We start from the raw sequence: 20,905 nt of genomic DNA, 5'->3' as shown, positions 1-20,905 counted from the left end.
CCTGGGGGTCCTGGGGATCATGAGGCCTTCTTGATTTTAAGGACTGCTAAAAAACCATAAAAAAATAACAGAAATTTTAACTAAATAAAACAAAACTACTAAGATACTTAATTGCAATTGTTTTTTTTTTTATTTTAGATTAATGTTCTATATCTACTTTTTTTTAATCTCATGGGGCACTGTGAGGACCTGAACACAAGCTATATTCACAGAGCCTCACTTTCTGCTAAACAGCCTCGACCTGCCATAGAAAAGATTTCTTAAACTTCTCAAAAAAAGCCTTTAAAGAATATCTGACTGTAGGTTTCTAGAATCCTATTTTAAAAAGCGTCAGCAAATATCAGGATAACTCACCTCTGATGCAATATTCACAGGAAATAATCTGCTCACCGTTTATCAGAATTGCTAATCTAACACAAACTTCCTGCTGTTAGGTATTTGGGTTAATCGGACAGTTTATCAGATGTTCTCTACTGTAATTATTGTGATTTTAATATAATATGAAATGTCCCTAAAATATGTCTTCAGTGTATTCAAAGATAGTAAAGACGTCCCTGAAGAAAAAATGGCTGTGAACCACTGTACACGGTCCAGCCAAATACTCGGTTTTAACATACTCTTGTTTTTAACTGACTTACAAAATGAACACAAAACTCAAAGCTTATTCAGAATGAATAAAAAACAGTATCATCTTCATCATCATAATCATCAGTCCTGCTTGGACAAGGCTTTCAATTCTCAGAAAAATGTTTAATAGACAAGTTAACAGGATCTCAGCAAAGTCTTCATAAAGAGTATGATGATGATGTGGATGTATATATATATATATATATATATATATATATATATATATAAAACACATGGATTTGAATGGGTCATCTTTAAAAAATTCATATAAAAACAAACATGAAGCCTTAAATGTACTCAACTGGGTTTGACAAATGGTTGTACTCAGTACTCCATACTGTGATTACTAAGTTAAGAAATATGAAAGAAAACACAGGTGAGTGGGTTGTGTTGGCCTTGGCCATGGCACAGAGGCGACATGGACAAACTATACACATAAAAGTGAAAGAAGAACAGAGGAACAATCTCATGTTATGTAACACTGCAGGAAAACCGGCAGCGAATAGAGAGAATTTAGTATGATGAAGGATTTGGGCAGAAAGGATAAAACAGTGTGAATCCACTTCTGGGAAGTGCAGTGGTAGGAAGGAGTGGCCACTTGATGAAAACAGAGTAGGAGAGGAAACTGAGAAGACTTGAGCCTCTGCTGAATCAAGGACCCTAAAAAGAAAATAAAGCAGTAGTTTTCTGTCCAGTTCACTTCCCCTCCCAAGCATCTTCCTTCTGTTTGGCTGCCAGCCGTTTTTGTTCTGAAAAATAAATCACAGACACACGGTTAAACATATCACTCAGCTAAAGCCTTAAACTAAGCGAGCCTCAGGTGATCTGAAGCTCTAAATTTGTATCGCCGTTTTCGCCACATGCAGGGAAGGGAAGAGTTGAGGCACGCCGAGGAGCCGGATGTAAATTTATCTCTGGATACGAACGCGCATGGCATGGATTCCAAGGACACAATGTTCAGCACATGATGCACTTCTGCGCTGACATTCACTGTTTTGGGTTGTGACCTTACGTAAAGAGCCCAGCAGTGCGTCCAGGCTGAGAACAAAAGGAGCTTTTTTTAAGTTATATAGTTATATATTAGTTCGTTTTTTTAGCTATACTCATGGGCCCTGACTTCCTGACTGGCTCCTCGGCGGACACCAATTTGTGGTTTTCTGTGCCTATATACTTATGTTCCATCTGTGCAGGGAAATGGCTGCTGTGCTGATTATAGACCTGTTGTCATCTGCGCAGCAGTGAGAGCATCTTTTTTTGGCATCAACTTGCAACTACACAGCTCCCACTTGTGGTGGGAACCTTGTGATGCAAAAACTAGGACGGTCAGATCAGAAAGCTTTTATGTTTTTAATATTTATTTACTTATTCAGGGAAGGTTGACCGGCAAATCATGTTCTTTCTTCACGAGACCCTGCCTGACACACTCAGACACATTAAAACTGAACCTAAGTTGAAGATCTGCAGCATTTCAGTAATATTCAATTCAATTCAATTTTAATTGAATTGAAATTAATTATTTTGTGTCTTAAAAAAGCATAATAAAAACAAAAAAAGCACAAACAATGTGACACAGAAATATACAATAAATGACATTAATCCGTACACAGGGTAACTTGCACCTATGCACATTCACGCTTCAACGAGCAGCTTAATCATCATCATCTGTACTGCAAGTATAATATGTACTTTTACTGTCACCGTATCACTGTCATCATTATCATCGTCATCGTCATCATCATCATCATCATCATCATCATCAGTACTACAAGTACAATATTAACTGTTACTGTCACCCTATCACTGTCATCATCATCATCTGTACTACAAGTGTAATATGTACTTTTACTGTCACCCTATCACTGTCGTCATCATCATCATCATCATCATCATCAGTACTAGAAGTACAATATGTACTGTTTCTGTCACCCTATCCTAACATCATCTTCATCATCGACATACTACAAACCAACATATACTGTTATTGTCGCTGCATCATCATCACAGGTAACAGACAACCAAAGCAGTTATCTTACTCTACTGTAAGTGTTTAAAGCATGAAAGGAAACAGGAATGAAGGAGTTTTTATACCTGTTTTTTGCTAACAGGTGTGTTTAGACACAGGCCAGATGGTTAGAGCTTGTTCTCTGAATTCAGGGGCACAGTCAGAGCGAATAGCTGATGCTTTTTTGAGCACCTGCTTATTAAATATGTCATTTAAACTACTAAACTGTACCCCCACTATCTTACTTGCATGTTTCACAATCTTAGCGAGGGCATTTCTCTCTTTTAAACAAAGGTTGCCGAACCCGCAGATGATGGAAAATGAGATGACTGACTCTGTGAAAGCACTACAGAACAATAGTCGGCTCCCTGTATATTAAATTGAGAGAGCAGGCCTTCAAAAGAAGACGTACGGCTCATCACAGGCCATCTTCACATAAAAAAACTCAGTCATAAACTCAGCATAACAATTTCTGTTAGTAATGCACCTCTTGCTTCCTGGAGCTTTCTCCGCTCTGCCTCGCGCTGGTCCTTTGTCAGGTTGCTCTTTACGCCGAGGGCACTGATCACAAGCTTGCGAGCCAGTGCTGCACTCGTCTGTGGTCTCTCTTTAGCAGGCAGGAGGTAGTCTGAGGATGGGAAGAGACATGAGGAATAATGAGGAATAAACATAACATAAGTCTCTTAATATGTGCGCTACAGAGGAAAAACTGACAAAGAACCGGAAAGGCATTCAGCTAAGTATTTGTACCTGAGCAGCTACGAGCTTTGGCCTTCGTAGCGGATGAGGATTTGGAGAGCGGTCGCAACTTCATCAGTGGATGTTTGGATCTTAAAGCTTCGCGAGCTGAAAATGGAGAACAAACACATTTTTTTTTTTTTTTGGAGGCAGCTGAGGCCACATTCACACTGATATGTTTTTATTTTAAAATTGACTCTTAAAATGAAACTATCTTTGTACACACAAGCATTTTAGCTCCATTTCAGAAATAATCTGTCCATACTAAGAAGCCTGAAATTGCATATCACAATGGCATGACACTGGTCATGTGTCTGTCAATAAAAACAGGAAGCAGATTATATACTCTCCAGCTGGTACCTTAAATACAGAAATATAATACAGCCATGGTGAAAAGTAAAAGCAAAGATTTCTTTGCTTGTGGCGCCAACAGGGTGAAACTGACAGCAATACATGAGTATAAGGCAGTCAAGGCAGTGGAAATCAGATTGGGAGTCAATGCAAAGCAAAAACATTGATATGTCAGAGTGATACCAGGAGCCAGAGGAAGCCATGGCAATGGGAAAGGATTACCACCACAAAACAGATAAAAATAAAAAAAAATGTATTAAGAAGCAGCTATAACATTTTGGCTAAAAAAACTGTGATTGCTAAGATCCAGTAGCATACGTGGGTGTCTATGTCATCGTTTTCAAAAGTCTGTTTCTGCCTGTTCAGACTAAAATGCAACCATGAATTTTCTAAACTACAACAGGGTCAGCAACGTTTGCAAAGGTCTCCACTTTAGGAGTTCCAAAACACTGAAGTAGACCCGAGTGGAGCATCAACATAGCAATAGCTGCATATTTTTTTTCCAAATACTATTTTTTGGGGGGGCATTTTGCCTTTAATGATAGGATAGCTGTAAACAGAAAGGTAGGGTGGGAGGGGGAGGGCATGCAGCAGGGCTGGAATCGAACCCTGCCCGCTGCAAAGGACTCAATGGGCACACACTCACCCCAATACTTACAAGGAAAGTGTAGTGGTGTGGACGCTGCCTGATAAAGCACGTGTAATGTTATGTAAAAAAGTGGTTCAAATGTGATTCTTCTTACAACACACAACAACATATTAGCTCAGCAGTTAAGATCTAATTCATGTGGTCTATTCATGTCCGCTGATCCTCCCTATTAAACCATTTTCCAGGGTGCCGGTTGGCTCTGTATGAAGGGGCGGGGCGCCCAAGGGACAGAGGCTGTGTCCTCGCCGTAGCAACCTCGGGTCTGACTCCAGCCTCTGCCCTTTGCTGCATGTTATCCCCTCTCTTTCCCCATTTCACCCAGCTGTCCTATGAAAAATAAAGGCAAAAAAGCCAAAAAAATATAATCCTCCCATTTTGGCAGGAAAAAGCCTCACGTCATTACTTACTGCAGGGGATAATGAATGGTTGTGTATCCGCCACTTTAATTTTATGCGACACAGCGCTTTACTAACCTGCTATGGGGCTTGAGAAGAGGCCCAGGGCATGTCTGTCATCAATCCACTTGATGTCAAAGCCTCTCTGTCTGAAAAAACAGTGAGTGAATCGTCACACAACTAACAGAAACTGTTACAAAACTTAAAGAAGATAAAAATGATACTTCTGAGTCTCAGATGCAATATGTACACTGGCGATGCCATTCACTAAAACACTGCTTTCGACAGATTTCTACTGTTTAACCTTCAAATGCAGCGAGGACATGATGAATGAGGATTCTACAGCTGTTTTAAATCGCTTTTAAGGCTAGCTTTGGTACAGAGAATTATACTTACTGGTAGCACTGAAATAACTTGAGGAGATCCTCTGTCTTAAACTCTACAGGGAAGTCGTAAATCTCTACGATGTGAGCAAGTTCGTCTTCTGTGAGGTCAATGTCATCATCGTCATCACGGTCCATTTTGTAGTAATCAAACCTGGGCTCCTGGATTGACTCCTTCTTTCTACCCGCCTTCACAGCCAGCTGGAGAAGGAAGAAGTGAGAAGATTGAGAGCAGATAAAAACAGGTGGGAGAAGAAGGGATGATAAGGAGATATGCTTTTATTGTTGTGTTGTACGTTTTATGTGTATAATAAGAACACTTATTACTGTTTTAGCCCAGTGTACACATAAACTGGAGAGTGTGAGAGTGTGAGTGTGTGAGTGTGTGTGTGTGTGTGTGTGTGTGTGTGTGTGAGAGAGAGAGAATTTTGGGGAAAGTTCTCCAATTATTGTTTATTATTTTTTTATCGCCGGGCCCAAGCCCCTCACCTCTTCAAGTAGGTGCGGATCGAGACAATCCCCATCATCATTAAATAAGGTGTCCCAACTCTCCTCCTCCGCTTCCTGAGCGTCTGTTTCTTCCAGTCGTGAGGCAACATCTCCCTCCACACTGGCTGAGTCAGGCACCCCGTTAACCTGCGCATCTGTGTCCTGTAATCGCTCTTCCTTTACATCAGAATCACCATTCTGTATCTCTCCTTCAACAGGCACTCCCTTGTCAGCTGCTCCAGCCTTGTCCTTCTTGTTCTTGGCATTTTTCCTTGCCTTGTCTGTGTAGCGAGGCCTGGGTCTTGGTTTGACTTCTCCCTGAGTCTGAGTTTTATCTTTGGAGCCATGAAGACGTTGCTTGGGGACATACAGAGCCTGACTTGGCTTCTTTGACTGAGAGGGAGGTGAGGCTGCTGGCTGGGAGGGAGCACAGTCTTCTTTTGTCTGTTCGGACTCCATTATTAAGTTATATTAAAAATACCTGCATCATAGAGGAAAGGAAAGAGGACAAAAGACAATGTAGTGGAAAACCAATGTACATAATATCACAATCAGAAATACTTGATTGATCACTAAGGGGAGACTGACTGTGGTTTGTGCAGTCACTCTGATTCAAAGCATAGAGAATTATGGAAAGTAGAAATACCTACCAGAACACAGTAAGCAAAAATAGAAAATAGAAATAAACTAATAATAGAAACAATCAGAACTAGTATGAAAATATTTAAAAGTATTATATGTATGTATAATGAGCTGAATATGTAAAGTGTGTAAAATAGAAGTACAGTAGTAATAATAAGAAACAGTTATCACTAATATATTAATATTTAAAATTATGCATATGTTGAATGTGCTGAGTGTGTGAAATGTGTAAAAATATAAAACTTTGTGCCTCATGCTACAATACAATGTACACAACAAGTATATAGAGTATAAAATGTGAATGATGCTACAATATACAACAGGTATATACAGTACATGAGGAAGAATAACACTATACAACAGGTATATAATATATACAATATTTACAACATCTGTGCCATGTTAAATATAATATAACCTATATAACGCCGATGTCTAAAATCTCGGTTAACAGATTTCCAAGCAAATCTTGGTGAGATTAATGGTAAAATAAATCAAATTCATTCTTATTCACTGGATTAGTTAATTCCGCGAGGAGAAAGTCTAAACATCGGACCAAATGACCGGTTAGCTTGCTAGCTTATCTATTTAGCTAACTAATCTTGCACTCGCTACGGTTGCAATTCCTGTTTGTTAAGGACAGAAACGTAACATTAACATCACTATAGAGCAAAATATAAATGTATGTATTCGTTTTCATTTAAAACATTCTTAAATATAATAATTGTTGCTCTTTCGCCTTACCCGTGTTTGGTTTGTTTGCTACAGATTTTCGTCGCACTGGTGACGCAAGCGTGGGACGACGCAAAGCATTGTGGGAGATGATGTTTTCGTATTGGGTTGCAACTGAACCACTCTAGAGGGCCTGTACGTTTTTTACCCATACAATTTGGTTTTTCTTGACAAAACTAATTGTCTTTATGAGTCTAGGGAATTTTAAATTTGTTGTCGCTTGTATGTATTCTCTCTGTGCCGTCGCAGTAATGTGCACGGCAACAGCGCCTACAAACCATGCATGTATTATAAGGAAGTCAAACAGAGCAGACTTCCGCCTCTGACATACTCTCGCACAGAAGCAGATCACACATTGGTCAACAGTCTGATTTGATACTCAGTTGTTCGCTGATTGGCCGATCTCCTGTGCGTTACACAAGCCGTTTCGTAAATTTTAGAGGCTGAAGTTGTGTAAGGTGGAGACCTGACAAATTATATAGTACACGGTGCCTAACACACTTACATCACTGAAGCGAAGTTACATTATTTCCATCTCTGTGCACAGATAGAGCTGTCAGGTAAGACGGGTTTTAACCAAAGTCCTGCACGCCATTAATGCTGGGCATCAGTGCTGCAGTATTATATCATGCATCTTCTTTCTTATCTTTATTTTTTTCCTGTTTTCTTTATTTTTTAAAATAACAATTAATCACAAATGTATTAATCTAGCAATAAAGAAACTGTTACCAAAAGAGGAGCATTAATAAATTTGTGTGCAAAGACACCGTCGTGCAGTTGCGAAAGAGTTGATTTTATGGACGGTATGCATGCATCCAGAAATTTTCAAATGTATGATTTCTTTCTTATAATGGGAAAACACAATGGTGATCAGTGGTAGATTTGCAGAGAAACACTTCGCAGTTAAATCTATTTTCTATTGTGGCTTTCTAATGATTTGTACAGTTATAGGAGACGAACTTCCTCTCCATAATGTTCTTTGTTTGATCTGATCGTCACTTTGAATCATTTTATAAAATTGTGGTGTTTTTACCCCTTGATGTGTGAAAGTGGTGTATAATTGTAATGCAGTTTTTACTCATGCTCAGTATCTCTATAAATTAGTACCCAAAAGCTATACTGAAGTAAAAGTACAGATTAAATGTACTTAAGTTATGTAAATATATGTGCAAGTAAAAGCTAGTAACAAACAAGCAAGCAGTCAGAATTTGGAGAATTTTATTTTATTTTCTTCTTCTTAAAATTTTTACCACCTTAAAAATGAAACCTACACTACACTGGAGGAAAAATATGTCTGTTTTCACAACTTAAAGGAATTAAACACTATTATTGACACTATTATTTTAGTAGTGACTAAAATGCCTAGGACAAATGTATTGGAGTAAAAGTATACATTTTATTTAGGAAATGTAGTTAATTAAAAGTGAAAGTTAAGTAAATATAAAAACTTAAGTCAAGTGCGAATTCTCTCAAGAAATATTTAAGTAACAAAGTATTATTTCTTCATCACATTAAACCACTGACATTATCTTTGCTCATCATCATTATGTCTGTCCTGCTTCATACAAAATTCTTGTGCATCTTCTGCATCATGATTTGAAATGGATAACTCAGTCCTGCTCTGTGTTGAATCAGGCCGCAGTGATGTGGGGTTCAGGACTGTTGCTCCTCCTGGTAGGACTCTGGCATCAGTCCCATGCCCAGAGCTCTGAGTCCATGCTTAAGGTTGTTACACAGACGATGCTTCCTCCGGACAGTCTGCACAATCCCACACAACTCAACTATGGGATGGCTGTGACAGATGTGGATGGTGATGGCGACTTGGAAGTGGTTGTGGCGGGGTGCGTGTTTGACAAGGTCATCAATTTTATATGTTAGTTAAACTGTATTGAAATATGCATCAAAAAAATATGTTTGATGTTTTCTTTCAGGTACGATGGGCCCAACTTGGTGCTGAAGTACAATTACACTCAAAACAGACTGGTAAACATTGCTATTAATGACAACAACTCTCCATACTACGCCCTGAGGGACATAGCAGGAAATGCTATTGGAGTCACTGCCTGTGATGTGGATGGAGATGGACGTGAGGAGATCTACTTCCTCAACACAAACAGCGCCTATTCTGGTAAAAAGTGCATTAATATGATGTGTCGTAAACTTTTTTTTTTTTTTTTTTTTTTTTTTTGCTTCAGCAAATAAACACAGATAGCTTAATGATTTTTGCTCTCTTTTTAGGACGGGCAACTTATTCAGACAAGTTGTTCAAGTTTCGAAATGGTCGTTTTGAAGATATTCTGGAGGACGAGCTCAATGTGCGCCGTGGGGTTGCTAATCACATGGCAGGACGTTCGGTTGCATGTGTTGACAGAAAGGTCAGTAAACTCACTTTGAAACCTTTTTTGTCAAACTCCACCATCTTATTCCTATTTCCCTGTTTTTTTCAGCCACTTTCTCAATAATTCCTTCAAAAACAACTTTCTCTCACTCTCTTGCCCGTTGTTGCTCTTCAGGGAACAGGCCGTTACTCGGTCTACGTGGCCAACTACGCCAGTGGCAACATCGGTCCCCACGCTCTCTTAGAAATGGATGAAGCTGCCAGTGATGTTGAGAAGGGCATCATCGCTCTGTCTGACGTGGCTGCCGAGGCCGGGGTCAACAAGTTCACAGGTCAAGAGCATGAGGTTACCACCGGGTCTGACAAGTGAAGCCAATTTATAAGTGCCTTAAACCTGCATTCTTCCTAATGGCCAGCAGGGGGCGACTCCACTGCTGCAGAAAGAAGTGTGATTGTCAGAAGTCTATGAAAAAATGTCCCTACTTACCACTTGTTTTATTTCTTCAGTGAACATTTTCTGAAAGAGTTTGAGGTCTTAATTGTTAGTTTCAAGTCTTCTGTAATACAACATGATGTTCATTTTGTAAATTCTGGTCCCATTTAGAGTAAAATAGGCGATAAAGCAGAGTATGCTTTAGAGTGTGCTAACATGTGATTGAAAAGTCTACCACAACGGTGTCCTTGGGTTTTTTAGTCAGACCCATCTCTCGCTCCTTCCAGGGTCCGTGCTGTCATCCAGATATGGTCACTTCTGGCTTCAAAACAACAAGATGGTGACGGCTAAAATGCCAAAATCCAGTCCTCAAAATAGTCGTCGACAAACCAATGCATGACATCACAGTGGCTATGTCCACCTCTTTCATACAGTCTATGATCTGGAGCCAGATTAGAGAAGTTAAGTCTGTGATGTTTTGGAAGTGTGCAGAATCAGCAGAGGGACTGACGGTTAGCTTGTTGTGCAGGTGGGCGCGGCGTGGTGGTCGGACCAGTCCTGAGCCAGACGAGGTCGGATGTTTTCTGTGACAATGAGAACGGACCCAACTTCCTGTTCAAGAATAATGGAGATGGGACTTTTGTTGATATGGCCAAACAGGCAGGTGAGTTTAAAACAAGAAGGGAAGAAGTAAGTACAGGTATATATTTTGATTTCACTGCGGTGTTTGAGCACAATTTTTAGTTCCAAAAGCAATTTAAAAATTTGTTCTTTTAGTTTTCCAGCAAAAATTGTATGTTTTGCCCTTTTAACTTTAAAGCCTACCAGTACTTTTAGTCATGCTAACAGCAGATGGGAGTATCAGTCTGTTTGTCAGTCAGTTTGATAACCATGTGATAGATTGCCATGGGAGTACTTTTGTGTATGACTAAATTCACAAAACAGTTGAAAAACTGATGATGTTCCCATCTCCTTCAGCTGTACTTGGGTTAGTGCTAACTAGGGGATTTAACACGCTAAACTAAGACCGTGTCCATGGTAAATATTGCACCTGCAAAACACCAGCATGTTAGCATTATAAGCATTTTAGCATGTTTAACAGTTTTGAATAAATAAGACCAGGGAAGCAATTTAAATGTAATATATTAAGGTAATTTCATTAAGAATGTAGTCTGGTTGGGGTACTAAAAAGCATTACCATCTGCCAGAGTGTCTTTTTTGATGCTACTACAAGGAGTCGCCAATGTGGGGAATTAAAATTATTTTTGTGTCACCTTGTGAAGGTGTGGCGGACCGGTACCAGCATGGCAGAGGAGTTGCACTGGCTGACTTCAATGGTGATGGAAAGACGGATATCATCTACGGCAACTGGAACGGCCCACACAGACTTTTCCTGCAGCGCAGCGACTCTAAATTCAAGGTAAAGGAGGAGGGCAGGATAGAGGCAGAAAAGATGAAGTGAGTTTGATAAAGGAGGTCTTGACAGTGCTTTCTTGTGCAGGACATAGCCACCGGAGAATTTGCAGCTCCCTCACCTATTCGCACAGTCATCGCTGCCGACTTTGACAATGACAAGGAACTGGAAGTGTTTTTCAACAATATTGCTTACAGAGGGGAAGCCCCAAACAGGCTATTCAGGTAACACTTGATCTATTATGTTAACCCAAAGTCCAATAAGAAGCAGCAAACTCTTGAAAACTGGCAGTAAAAAAAAATCCTGGGTAATTGTTCAAATTCTAATCTATACTTAGATTGTCTTGTGTTTGTTTGCAGGGTTTCAAGGAGAGTTAATGCAGACCCTTTGATCCAGAAGCTTAACGTGGGAGATGCTGCAGAGCCAAGGGGGCGAGGGACAGGTCAGCTCGACCTCACAACAGAGGACACTCATCCTTTTTATTCCCATAATGTTATAACCTGAAGTAAATATGTGACACTTCTACTCTTTGCTGTTTGAATGATATTTACAGAGACACAGCTGTAAGGTTAACACCGCAGTGATGTTGTTATAAAGGTCACTGCAGTGAAAGCTCTGTTTGTTTTGGACAGGCGGGACCGTGACAGACTTAGATGGAGACGGACAGCTGGAGCTGTTGCTGGCACATGGAGAGAGTGCTAAGCAGCCAATCTCTGTCTTCAAGGTCACACAGGTGTGTATGTGTGTGCCTGTGTGCGTGTGTGTATTTTTATAATAATTGAGCGCTAAAGATCCACAATCTGAATTGTCAAACCTCATCAGGGCTCATCCAACAACTGGCTTCGGGTCATCCCTCGCACACGATTTGGCTCTTTTGCACGGGGAGCCAAGGTGACAGCCTTCACCAGTCAGAGTGGAGCACACACACGCATCATTGATGGAGGCTCAGGGTACCTGTGTGAGATGGAGCCAGTCGCACACTTTGGATTAGGTAATTTCCTTTTATACTTTCATCCTAATATACACACACACACATATATGTGTGTATATATATATATATAAAGAAAATGTGCCCACATGAACCCCTAAAGCTTATTACTTAAAGATATACCATTGACAATTTTACCAAAAAAGAAAAAAAAAAAAACAATGTATAGACTCATACGTAAGTAATTTCTCCCAATCATCACTTATGAACCACTAGAAGTGTGGTGGTGTGTAAATTCACATTTGATTTTGCCGGTTTCGGAAAAGTGGTTCAAAATTTGCACCATAATCGAATGAAAATTGGACTGCATGTGTCTAACTAGCTGTTCCCCCCTGCCTCCACTCTTCCTGCTTAGCTAAGCTAAACTAAACTAAGGTAATGGCCGGCTGACTCTAGCTTTCATGTTGAAGGTACAGGCATGAGACTGATATCAATCTTCTCATCTCTGCAAGAGAAAATCATGTACATTTCTTTTCTTCTTTCTACCCATGACTACCAGGGAGTGACAATGTGACGGTACTGGAGGTCTCCTGGCCAGACAGCAGCTCCACCACTCGAACCCTTCAGCCTGGTGAAATGAACTCAGTGGTGGAAGTAGCCTATCCCAGAGCAGGGGAAACATCTCTGCTTGCCAATGACACGCAGGTACGCAGAGCGGCTCCACGGCATGAATTATGAAGACGGGTAATGTTCCAGTCAGTGTGGGATGGTGGCCTCATAAACTTATTCAAATCAATTTGACTTTGTCTCTCACTGTCAACGTCAGTTCAGTTAGAAGCAATTTTACAACAAAATGACAGAAGTTTTTTAATATTGTGTGTCAGCACTCAGTCAATAACTAACTGAGTGGTGACACATGATAATTTTTTGTCCTTTGTCTGCAAATTCTAAATAAATCTACTTGTTAGTTTTAAAAACCAATGACTTTTCTTCTTTTTGTTTAGTGTGGCAAAGGCTTTGTGGTCAGGAATGGCCGCTGTGCAGGTAAGAAATCGAAACAATTTAAACTTTTTTTTCTGAAGTGCCTTAAAGATGAATAAAACCATTTTATTTAATTTTATTTTTGTTGCTGTTTTCACAGGTCTGTGAAGACAATCATATCAAATGCAATAAAAATTTGCTTTGGAAAATGCAGTCTTACAGAAAACATGTTTTTTAAAGACTTTTTTGTCTGTAGCTGAAGACAAGAGCCTTGTTTTTATTACTCTATGAGTAGTGTAATGTGTTTGTGTTTCTTATTTTTTCCCTTTGATTGTTTACTTGAGTTTTTCTTCTTTTTTTTTGTTTCTCATGTTTTTCCTTTGATTGTTTACTACAACTGCTAGCTTATTTTTTATGTGTCATGGCAAACTCCCTAAATAAACAGCTACAAATCAATATGGTGTTCAGTACTAGTAGTAAAACACCCTCCATCTCCACCTACAGACATCTGAAAATGAACCAGTAAGAACAAGATGTGAACTCTGGCTGACACAGATGAGCTATCATCTCAAAGCTTTCCGCACCAAGCAACAATATTCCTAAATTCCTCTCTCTACCTCTGTTCTGCCCTTTTTTCTCATCTCCATCAATTCAGCCATTCATGCTGTGTTGTCTTAATCTGATGTTTGCCTTTCCCTGTTTTCCTTCACCATTTTTTCCTGTTCTCTCCTCCTCTGTCCCTCAATTCCTGCAGCACTGGCTCCCTTTTACGATGGCGTCCGCTCCACCTCTGTCTCTGCAGTTAAAGCTTCCCGTTATGAGACAGTTTTACTACAGTGTGTCATAGTACTCTCTCTACTGGCAGATCTCAGGGGATGGTAGTCTCGAGGGTAAAAGCGATACAGTGAGACAGCATGCACCAAGGTTTTGCTAAAAGACTTGACTTCCTGTGTCAAGGAGTAACAGCAAGTCTGCTGTATCAGAGTGAAAGTCCTAGGATCTGGACATCCTGCAATCTGGACATTTCTTCTATGCTCAGATGAGCTGGGTGCATGCAGTAGTGCCTCTGTGTCAGATCATGCTGTATACACAGATGAAAATGCTACAGTGGCATGGTTAAGTATGCATGCAAACACGAGGGAACTTTCTTGACCAAAGCTTATTATTAATATGTAATGTAGACCTTTTCTACAAACTTGTCATAGCATGAAAAGTACAGGTGTTCTGAATATCACTAATGATAAAGTGTCCCAGTAAGTTGTGAGCCAACATGCACAATACCAACACCAAACTGAAGCAGCCTGATGGAATTCAGCAGTCATTCATGCTATTATTTTCCTTACTTGATAAGTCAAACATGTATTTTGTGAGAAAGGCCTGTTGATTAAAAAAAAAAGCCAATAAGAACTTACAGTAAAATTCACGATATGAAAATATGTTCATAAGTCCTGTCTAGCCAAGATGACAGAACGGGACCTCAGACATTAAATGTAAGAAGGTTAAACCACAAGTGTACCTAAAAACAATAAAGCAGCAATTTTTTGACCATATGGGGACAGTGGGACCAACAAAACATCAATATAATATCACTCAACAAAATTTGATGGTGAACATGGTAGCCAACCGTTGTTATTTTTTCTACACATCCAGCAGTCACAGGGCAACATTATCATTTATTTGGAGATGTGTCTGGTCATCAAACAGATGAATGGGTAATGTTCAGTAGTTTTAATAGACCCCTTTGCTAAAAATAGCTGCACTGAAGAAAGCAGTTAGACTGAAACAGCAGTAAAGTTGTATACTTTAAAACCAAAACAAGCTAAATGTCTCTAAAAGCTTTGTGGATATGAAGGGAACTCCATGTTGGAGATGGCTCTAAATAAAGGTATTATGTTTCTGGTTTGTTCGTACATACATCCCATCCTCATAAAGGCGATTTCCTCAAGAACGCCTTGAGGAAATTTCTTGAAATTTGGCACAAATGTCCACTTGGACTCGAGAATGAACTAAAATTTGTAGTCAAAAGTCAATGTCTGACTTCACAAAACATGTTAATGACCACAACTCAAGAATGTACACACTGAGTTTGACAAAATTTACCACAAATGTCCAAAAGAAAAACAAATGAAGTGATGACATTTTATATCCAAAAGGTCACAGGTCAGCTCCACTGTGACATCATAATAAAAGTACTTTTCTGGCCGTTTATCAAGGCCACAACTCAGGAGCAGAAGGGGAGACATTTGGACAGACACTGAATGAGAGACACAAATATGGGTGCCCACCTTAAAACTGTGCTGATTATGTAGATCCTCTGTGCTGCTGGGGGGGACGATGTGTGTGAAGCATCCAAAAGCCTGCTTTCCATTTAGGAGTTCTGCCACTTTGCAGTCACGGCTTACTGACACACCTGCATGGAACGAGGTCATTATCAAGGTTACCCAAATGTCTGCGGCAGCTAAAGGACCGATTTGTGGATTTATGGTTCAATAACAAAGAAAGATGAGCTCTGTGTGGCTGTGATGAAACGGTATTTATTTGACACCAGTCATAGATACCTCATTGCCACATGTATCAAACAACAAGCAGTACGAAAGTTTGTTCTTGCACAAAAATGTCACCAAAATAAAAGACACATTCACATTTGCGAGCCAGTTTTTGGCAGTTATTGTTCTTTGGAAGTTTGTTCAGAAATCACGGACGGGTTGGTGTACTTTAAAACCCTACATGTAAGATTCAGGAAGACTTTTTGACCCATCCTTTTTCTCCTTAGTACTGCAGTTAATGTACAGTATGTCTTTGCATAATCAAAATTTAGGAAGAGTTGGTCTCTTTCATTGAAACCAAGAGGTTAGTACTTAGGTTTGTGCGTGTGTCTGTTTGTGTGTCTAACAAATAAAATATAGGCTTCATGTGAGAAATAACGAAGTTCTGCTACATAAAATACATGGACGGGCTGAATGACATTCATCTGCTACCAGACAGCATGATTCACATCAGAGGTGAAGGAGGTTCTTTTGTACAGTTTATCTGGGCTGTGCGTGGGTGAAACTTTGTGATGCCTTCAAACACATCCTACCTACATCCGATATATCCTGGAAACTCATCCGGAGCTACAGAGCACATATTTTAAAGCCAGTGTCTGGTGTACAGGGTTGATGGCGATGACTTCAGTCCAGTTTGGTCCGGTGTGGTTCAGCGGTGGTGGCTGAGGTATGAGGTTAGGTGAGGCTTTGGGTCTTCACTCCTGCCTCAACACTTCTTTCCTCCTTCTTCTCACATCCCATTTCTCACCCGGCAGAAAACACGTGAGGACAAACAGGATGGTAATGGTACGATCACACAAAGTATTACCAGCAAAAGGAAAAGGCTTTCTGTTCACAAAGACATTGCATCCTACAGTAACATGACTGTGTCGGCACATGCACATCGCTTTGCAACAAACTACAGTGTGTGCTTTAAAAGCTTGAACACCTCTACGATGGCATGTCAGAAGCAACATGCCTTTCTTTGTTAAAAGCTTGTGAATGCTTTGTGTGAGCGTAGCGTTGGGGTGTATGGGTTAAGTGTTGGAACAGGAGCAGCATCATTCTCCTAAGTTCTCCCTGCGGGGTTGTGAGTGATCAGGGGGACATGGTTGTTAGGGGGTACCCAGTCATCGAGCAGTGCTGCCGGACACAGAGCTGCTCCCTGAGCTGGAGCCGCTGGAGCCCCGGTCTTCGTAGATGGAAATCTCTATCTGGTGGAAGAGTTAAGGACCAATAGTTTGCTGTGGGGTGTGGTCGGTAAAGATCAGTTCTAATGCTTCTGTGTACATGAACCCAAAGACACTGAGAAAGGATACGACACGCATTCCCCTTTCTATGGGATCTGTAATGAGCAGTCCCCTGGGAGCATAGATCTTCTCATTCTGCTCCTGGATGTACTTGGCAATCTTCTTCAATACCTAAAACACAAACAAAGGAAAACAGAAATGACATGACATTTGAGGTGAGAAATAGGCAATGCAGTAACAGAATCTTTCATATTATTTCAGCACTACCGAGTCTGATAGTTTGACTGCAGTTCACTAGCAGTGATAACATGATTGACAGCTGCGTTAGAGACTCCTCGGCTCAGATTGTTTGTTTCTTTCACGTGTGGTGAGGCTATTACAAGCAATATGAGGAGGAACATGATTTTTTTTCAGCAATCATGGCGGTTACCAATTACAACTTCAAAATGTATCAAGTTTGAGATCATCGGTCTGACCTTCTCATAGCGTGTCTCCATGCAGAGGAAGATAAGATACGCTGTAGCGCAGGCCAGACACCCCTCCAGGTAAGACTGGCCTCCTATCTTTTCTGCCTCTGCGTAGTAGTTATTCAGCGTCTTCACAGTGTCCTCAAACAGTGTCCGCTCAATCTGGAGACACACACAGATTCATAAGTAGCAACGCTTTGATTGGTAAAGATTGATAATGGCCATCTCTGCATAGCAATAAGGCAAGCAAAGCACTGGAAAAGCAGAAAGTAACATGCTAAAAAAATATTTTGTCATTAATAAACAAATACTGCAAAGTGTACTTGAAGTATTCACAAGATACATTTTTGTGTGTGTTTGAGGATATAGAAGTTGGTGGAGTAAAGTATGTTCAAAAGTTAAGAAATGTTCTAAAAACATGTTCATACTACTGATGTAATGATCTGTTCATATAAATAAGATCAAATGCAGCCCATATTTCTTTGAATTTAGCAACTATTATCCCTCTTAACATGAAGAAAAGCTGTTTTAGGCTGAAAGGCTAGGATAAAAATGCAACAAAACATAAAAACAGTTCTTTTTAAATGCACCGAAGTCAAAAGCTACAATCTCCTCACCCTGCTCTCCAGCTCGGAGGGGAACTTGGTCTGAAACCTGCAGGTGGTCCCTTCGCTGTAGTCTCTCTGGATGAAGACTTTATTAGCCAGAGATGCACTGTGCCGCAACTCCTGCAGATTGTGGAACTGGGGAGGAGAAATCACACACACACGGACACATTATAAAAATGTTTGATACAGTATGTTTTTAATGAGTCCCCAGAGAGAGCCCTCATCTCTCTCTACGCACCTGTACGCTCACAATGTGCACAAACAGTGGCTGGTTTGGAAGTATAGGATGATAGAGGGGAAGCGAACGAGGTGTGATCAATCACTCTGTGGCTCAGTGTCTGCACTCATTTCTGCCTTGTTGTCTGTTGGAGCAGAGCCCAGCAGTGGACATACTATCTTCTCCATACACACACACTCTTCCCTGCTCTCCCTTCCTCTCTCTGGTCTTACAGGGAGACGGGACAACATTTCACTACAGCTCACAACAGATCGATCAGGCGGAACAAGATGTGGCAGACTGATAAAACAACATGAAAAAAGTCTGCATGCTTGTAGGTCCCTTATGTGCAATTTATTGACACGTCCACATGTACTATTTCGAGCTCCCGCTCTTCTTTAAACTTAATTTTATATGAAAAGGTGCTATCTTTAAATACCAAAGCTAAAATAAATGACACATCCACAAGTAACTGTCACATGGTATTACACGTGAAAAATATATATATAATATAAATCATCCTCTCATATAATATATATATATATGAATAAAAATCCCCCCTCAAATATGTCATACATTATATATATGTATACACAATATCCACAAATATGTTTTATCTTTTTTAAACTGTTCATGTGGAGAAAAGTACATATACAAAAAATACCATACACCAGAAAGGTTTACCGAGATTTATATAGAGATGTATATGTGTGTTAAAAGATTCTTAACTGGAAATACCTCTGAGCTCACAAGAAATAACATCAGGCCATAGGCCCTCGTGCCTCTCATATGGCTAAATCTATTTTAGAGACACCCCTATATTAAATATCTAATAAAAAGGATGTCCCTAATCACATCTTATAAAGACATTAGAAATATCCACCACTACACATGGATGAGAGGAACACAATGAGTAAATCTGGGGTCCAACAAATACACAGAAAACGATGAACAGTACTGGTTTCATGGATAGACATTGTCTGGAGTTGTACATCCTGACAAGAAGCCCAGACAGTTACCAGTACACCTAAACATCAGTCTGTATCACAAATAATGATCAACATCGTGTCAATATGGGTTAGAAAACACCAAATAAATAAATAAACTGAAGTAAATGAATAATAATAAAAATAATAAATAAATCGACACTCCTGGACTTGTCAATAATTGGTATATAATGGAGCTACAGTATGCAGACTTTTTTGTTTTTTCATCATGTTTTTTATTGATATTCTTCTTGTCCAGCACCTGTCTTACACGGTTTATGACTGTGCGGGACTACTGTTTTTCATGTAGACTGATAAAAAAACCGAAAAAACTCTCGCAGTGTTTGTGATGAAAATGTTTCGAATATGTATGTTGGGTAAACAAAATTTTTTGCATTATTATTTTCCTTAATTTTCTGAGAGCAAACAGATGCAGGCTGGGGAAGCAGTGCGGAAGGTCAGGACAGCGTGGCTTCTGTCCATGGTGCTGAACGCTATGCTTCCGCGCGTGCACGTGTGTGTGTGTGTGTGTGTGTGTGTGTGTGTGTGTGTGGTCACTGTCCGCACGTTGGCCTGTCACCGGATTAACGGGGCGTCTCAACAGACAAAAACACCGAAACAGCTTAACATCGCGGGGAGCTGATCTGCTGTTTGTGTCCCATTTCCATGAAGCACAGCTGACTTTCAAATATCCCGTTTATGTTTTTTCTTCTTAAAAATACGTTTCACGTGAGCAAAATAAATAAATAAATAAATAAATAACCGACCAGTCCTCGGACGAAACTGGCATGATAATGTAGGACACGGCCGTCAGTAGTGATTCAAGTGAGCCGCACAGTCGCACCGTGTGCAGCCTACACTGCCCTCACTGACCACGCTAGCTGCACCTGTTTTATTCAGATGGTAATAACGCTGTTTGTGCTGGAGAGCGAAACCTCTGCAGGGAATGAAATACAAGAGATATAACGTGCCAGTCTTACCTCTGTCGCCATGTTGCCATCCGCCGCCGTAGGGACGAGTCCCTGCATGCGCTGAAATCGCTTTAGTGGGACACGGGGACAGATTGGAGGAGTGGAAGGGGGAAGGGCGGGGGTCGGAGAGAGAGAGGGGGGTACTGTTAAAGAGGTCCAGGTACAGTGTTTAGGTCATATTAATTCAGCTTTTTCACGTGGATCTGGACGTTACCGCAAAGACAATATTCCATCTTGCCATTGGTGTTTCTAATAACAGTAAAAATGGCTCATCTCTTTTCAAGTGTCCCTGTAAAACATGACAGTGTGACAGTGAGACAGCATCCAAAATACCTGGACCTCTTTAACAGTAAAGTCAAAAGCAATCATCATTTACTTGATTACCAACACCTTTGCATATCCTGCTTTGTAAAAAAAAAATGTATTGAAACAAGGAAAGATTGTTATAGCTACTGGATTTAAGGCCCATCTGCCAAATCTGGGTCACCATAATAAAAATAAGGTGATTCACACCCGGAATTGTTGCCTACTTACAGTATACATAACCTGCATAAAACAGCAACAAAATAGAGCTTGTTTATAAAAAAAAAAAAAAATACCCGTGGAGGTGTGGAGGTCTGGAGGATTTCCCACACCCCCTGATAAATGTCCTAGCTAAGCCCCTGATGTCCTAGTGTCCTGACATCCTAAAAACGTCCTAAAATCCAAGTAATGTCTTAAAATCCTAGAAACGTCCTAAATTCATTGGGGGAAAAAATAAAAAAATTTGGGAATGTCAT

At 40.2% G+C, this 20,905-nt stretch overlaps 3 protein-coding genes across 3 annotated transcripts; 1 reads left to right on the top strand and 2 right to left on the bottom strand.

Moving 5' to 3' along the window:
- Window positions 1-906: 906 nt before the first annotated feature.
- r3hcc1l (R3H domain and coiled-coil containing 1-like) lies at window positions 907-7,282 on the bottom strand. The gene is made up of 7 exons (XM_042485412.1): window positions 7,021-7,282; window positions 5,635-6,115; window positions 5,159-5,346; window positions 4,841-4,911; window positions 3,380-3,475; window positions 3,117-3,257; window positions 907-1,376 (listed from the first exon to the last, which is right to left on the bottom strand). The coding sequence occupies exons 2-7, from the start codon at window positions 6,091-6,093 to the stop codon at window positions 1,324-1,326; spliced, it is 1,008 nt and encodes a 335-aa protein (XP_042341346.1). The 5' UTR covers window positions 6,094-6,115; window positions 7,021-7,282; the 3' UTR covers window positions 907-1,323.
- Window positions 7,283-7,445: 163 nt separating this feature from the next.
- crtac1a (cartilage acidic protein 1a) lies at window positions 7,446-13,558 on the top strand. Its single transcript, XM_042485860.1, has 14 exons — window positions 7,446-7,568; window positions 8,644-8,849; window positions 8,940-9,136; window positions 9,247-9,383; window positions 9,522-9,678; window positions 10,309-10,443; window positions 11,063-11,199; window positions 11,281-11,417; window positions 11,553-11,635; window positions 11,826-11,926; window positions 12,016-12,184; window positions 12,681-12,826; window positions 13,126-13,165; window positions 13,263-13,558. Exons 2-14 carry the CDS (start codon window positions 8,653-8,655, stop codon window positions 13,268-13,270), a joined length of 1,644 nt encoding a protein of 547 aa, XP_042341794.1. The 5' UTR covers window positions 7,446-7,568; window positions 8,644-8,652; the 3' UTR covers window positions 13,271-13,558.
- Window positions 13,559-15,625: 2,067 nt separating this feature from the next.
- Window positions 15,626-20,189, bottom strand: golga7ba (golgin A7 family, member Ba). Its single transcript, XM_042485861.1, has 5 exons — window positions 20,136-20,189; window positions 17,962-18,087; window positions 17,354-17,506; window positions 16,947-17,048; window positions 15,626-16,841 (listed from the first exon to the last, which is right to left on the bottom strand). The coding sequence occupies exons 1-5, from the start codon at window positions 20,181-20,183 to the stop codon at window positions 16,758-16,760; spliced, it is 513 nt and encodes a 170-aa protein (XP_042341795.1). The 5' UTR covers window positions 20,184-20,189; the 3' UTR covers window positions 15,626-16,757.
- Between the last annotated feature and the right edge of the window lie 716 nt (window positions 20,190-20,905).

This window comes from Plectropomus leopardus, chromosome 4 (genome assembly GCF_008729295.1).
Source record: "Plectropomus leopardus isolate mb chromosome 4, YSFRI_Pleo_2.0, whole genome shotgun sequence".
In the NCBI taxonomy this organism is placed as follows: domain Eukaryota; kingdom Metazoa; phylum Chordata; class Actinopteri; order Perciformes; family Serranidae; genus Plectropomus; species Plectropomus leopardus.
This window is presented reverse-complemented; position numbering and strand designations above follow the sequence as displayed.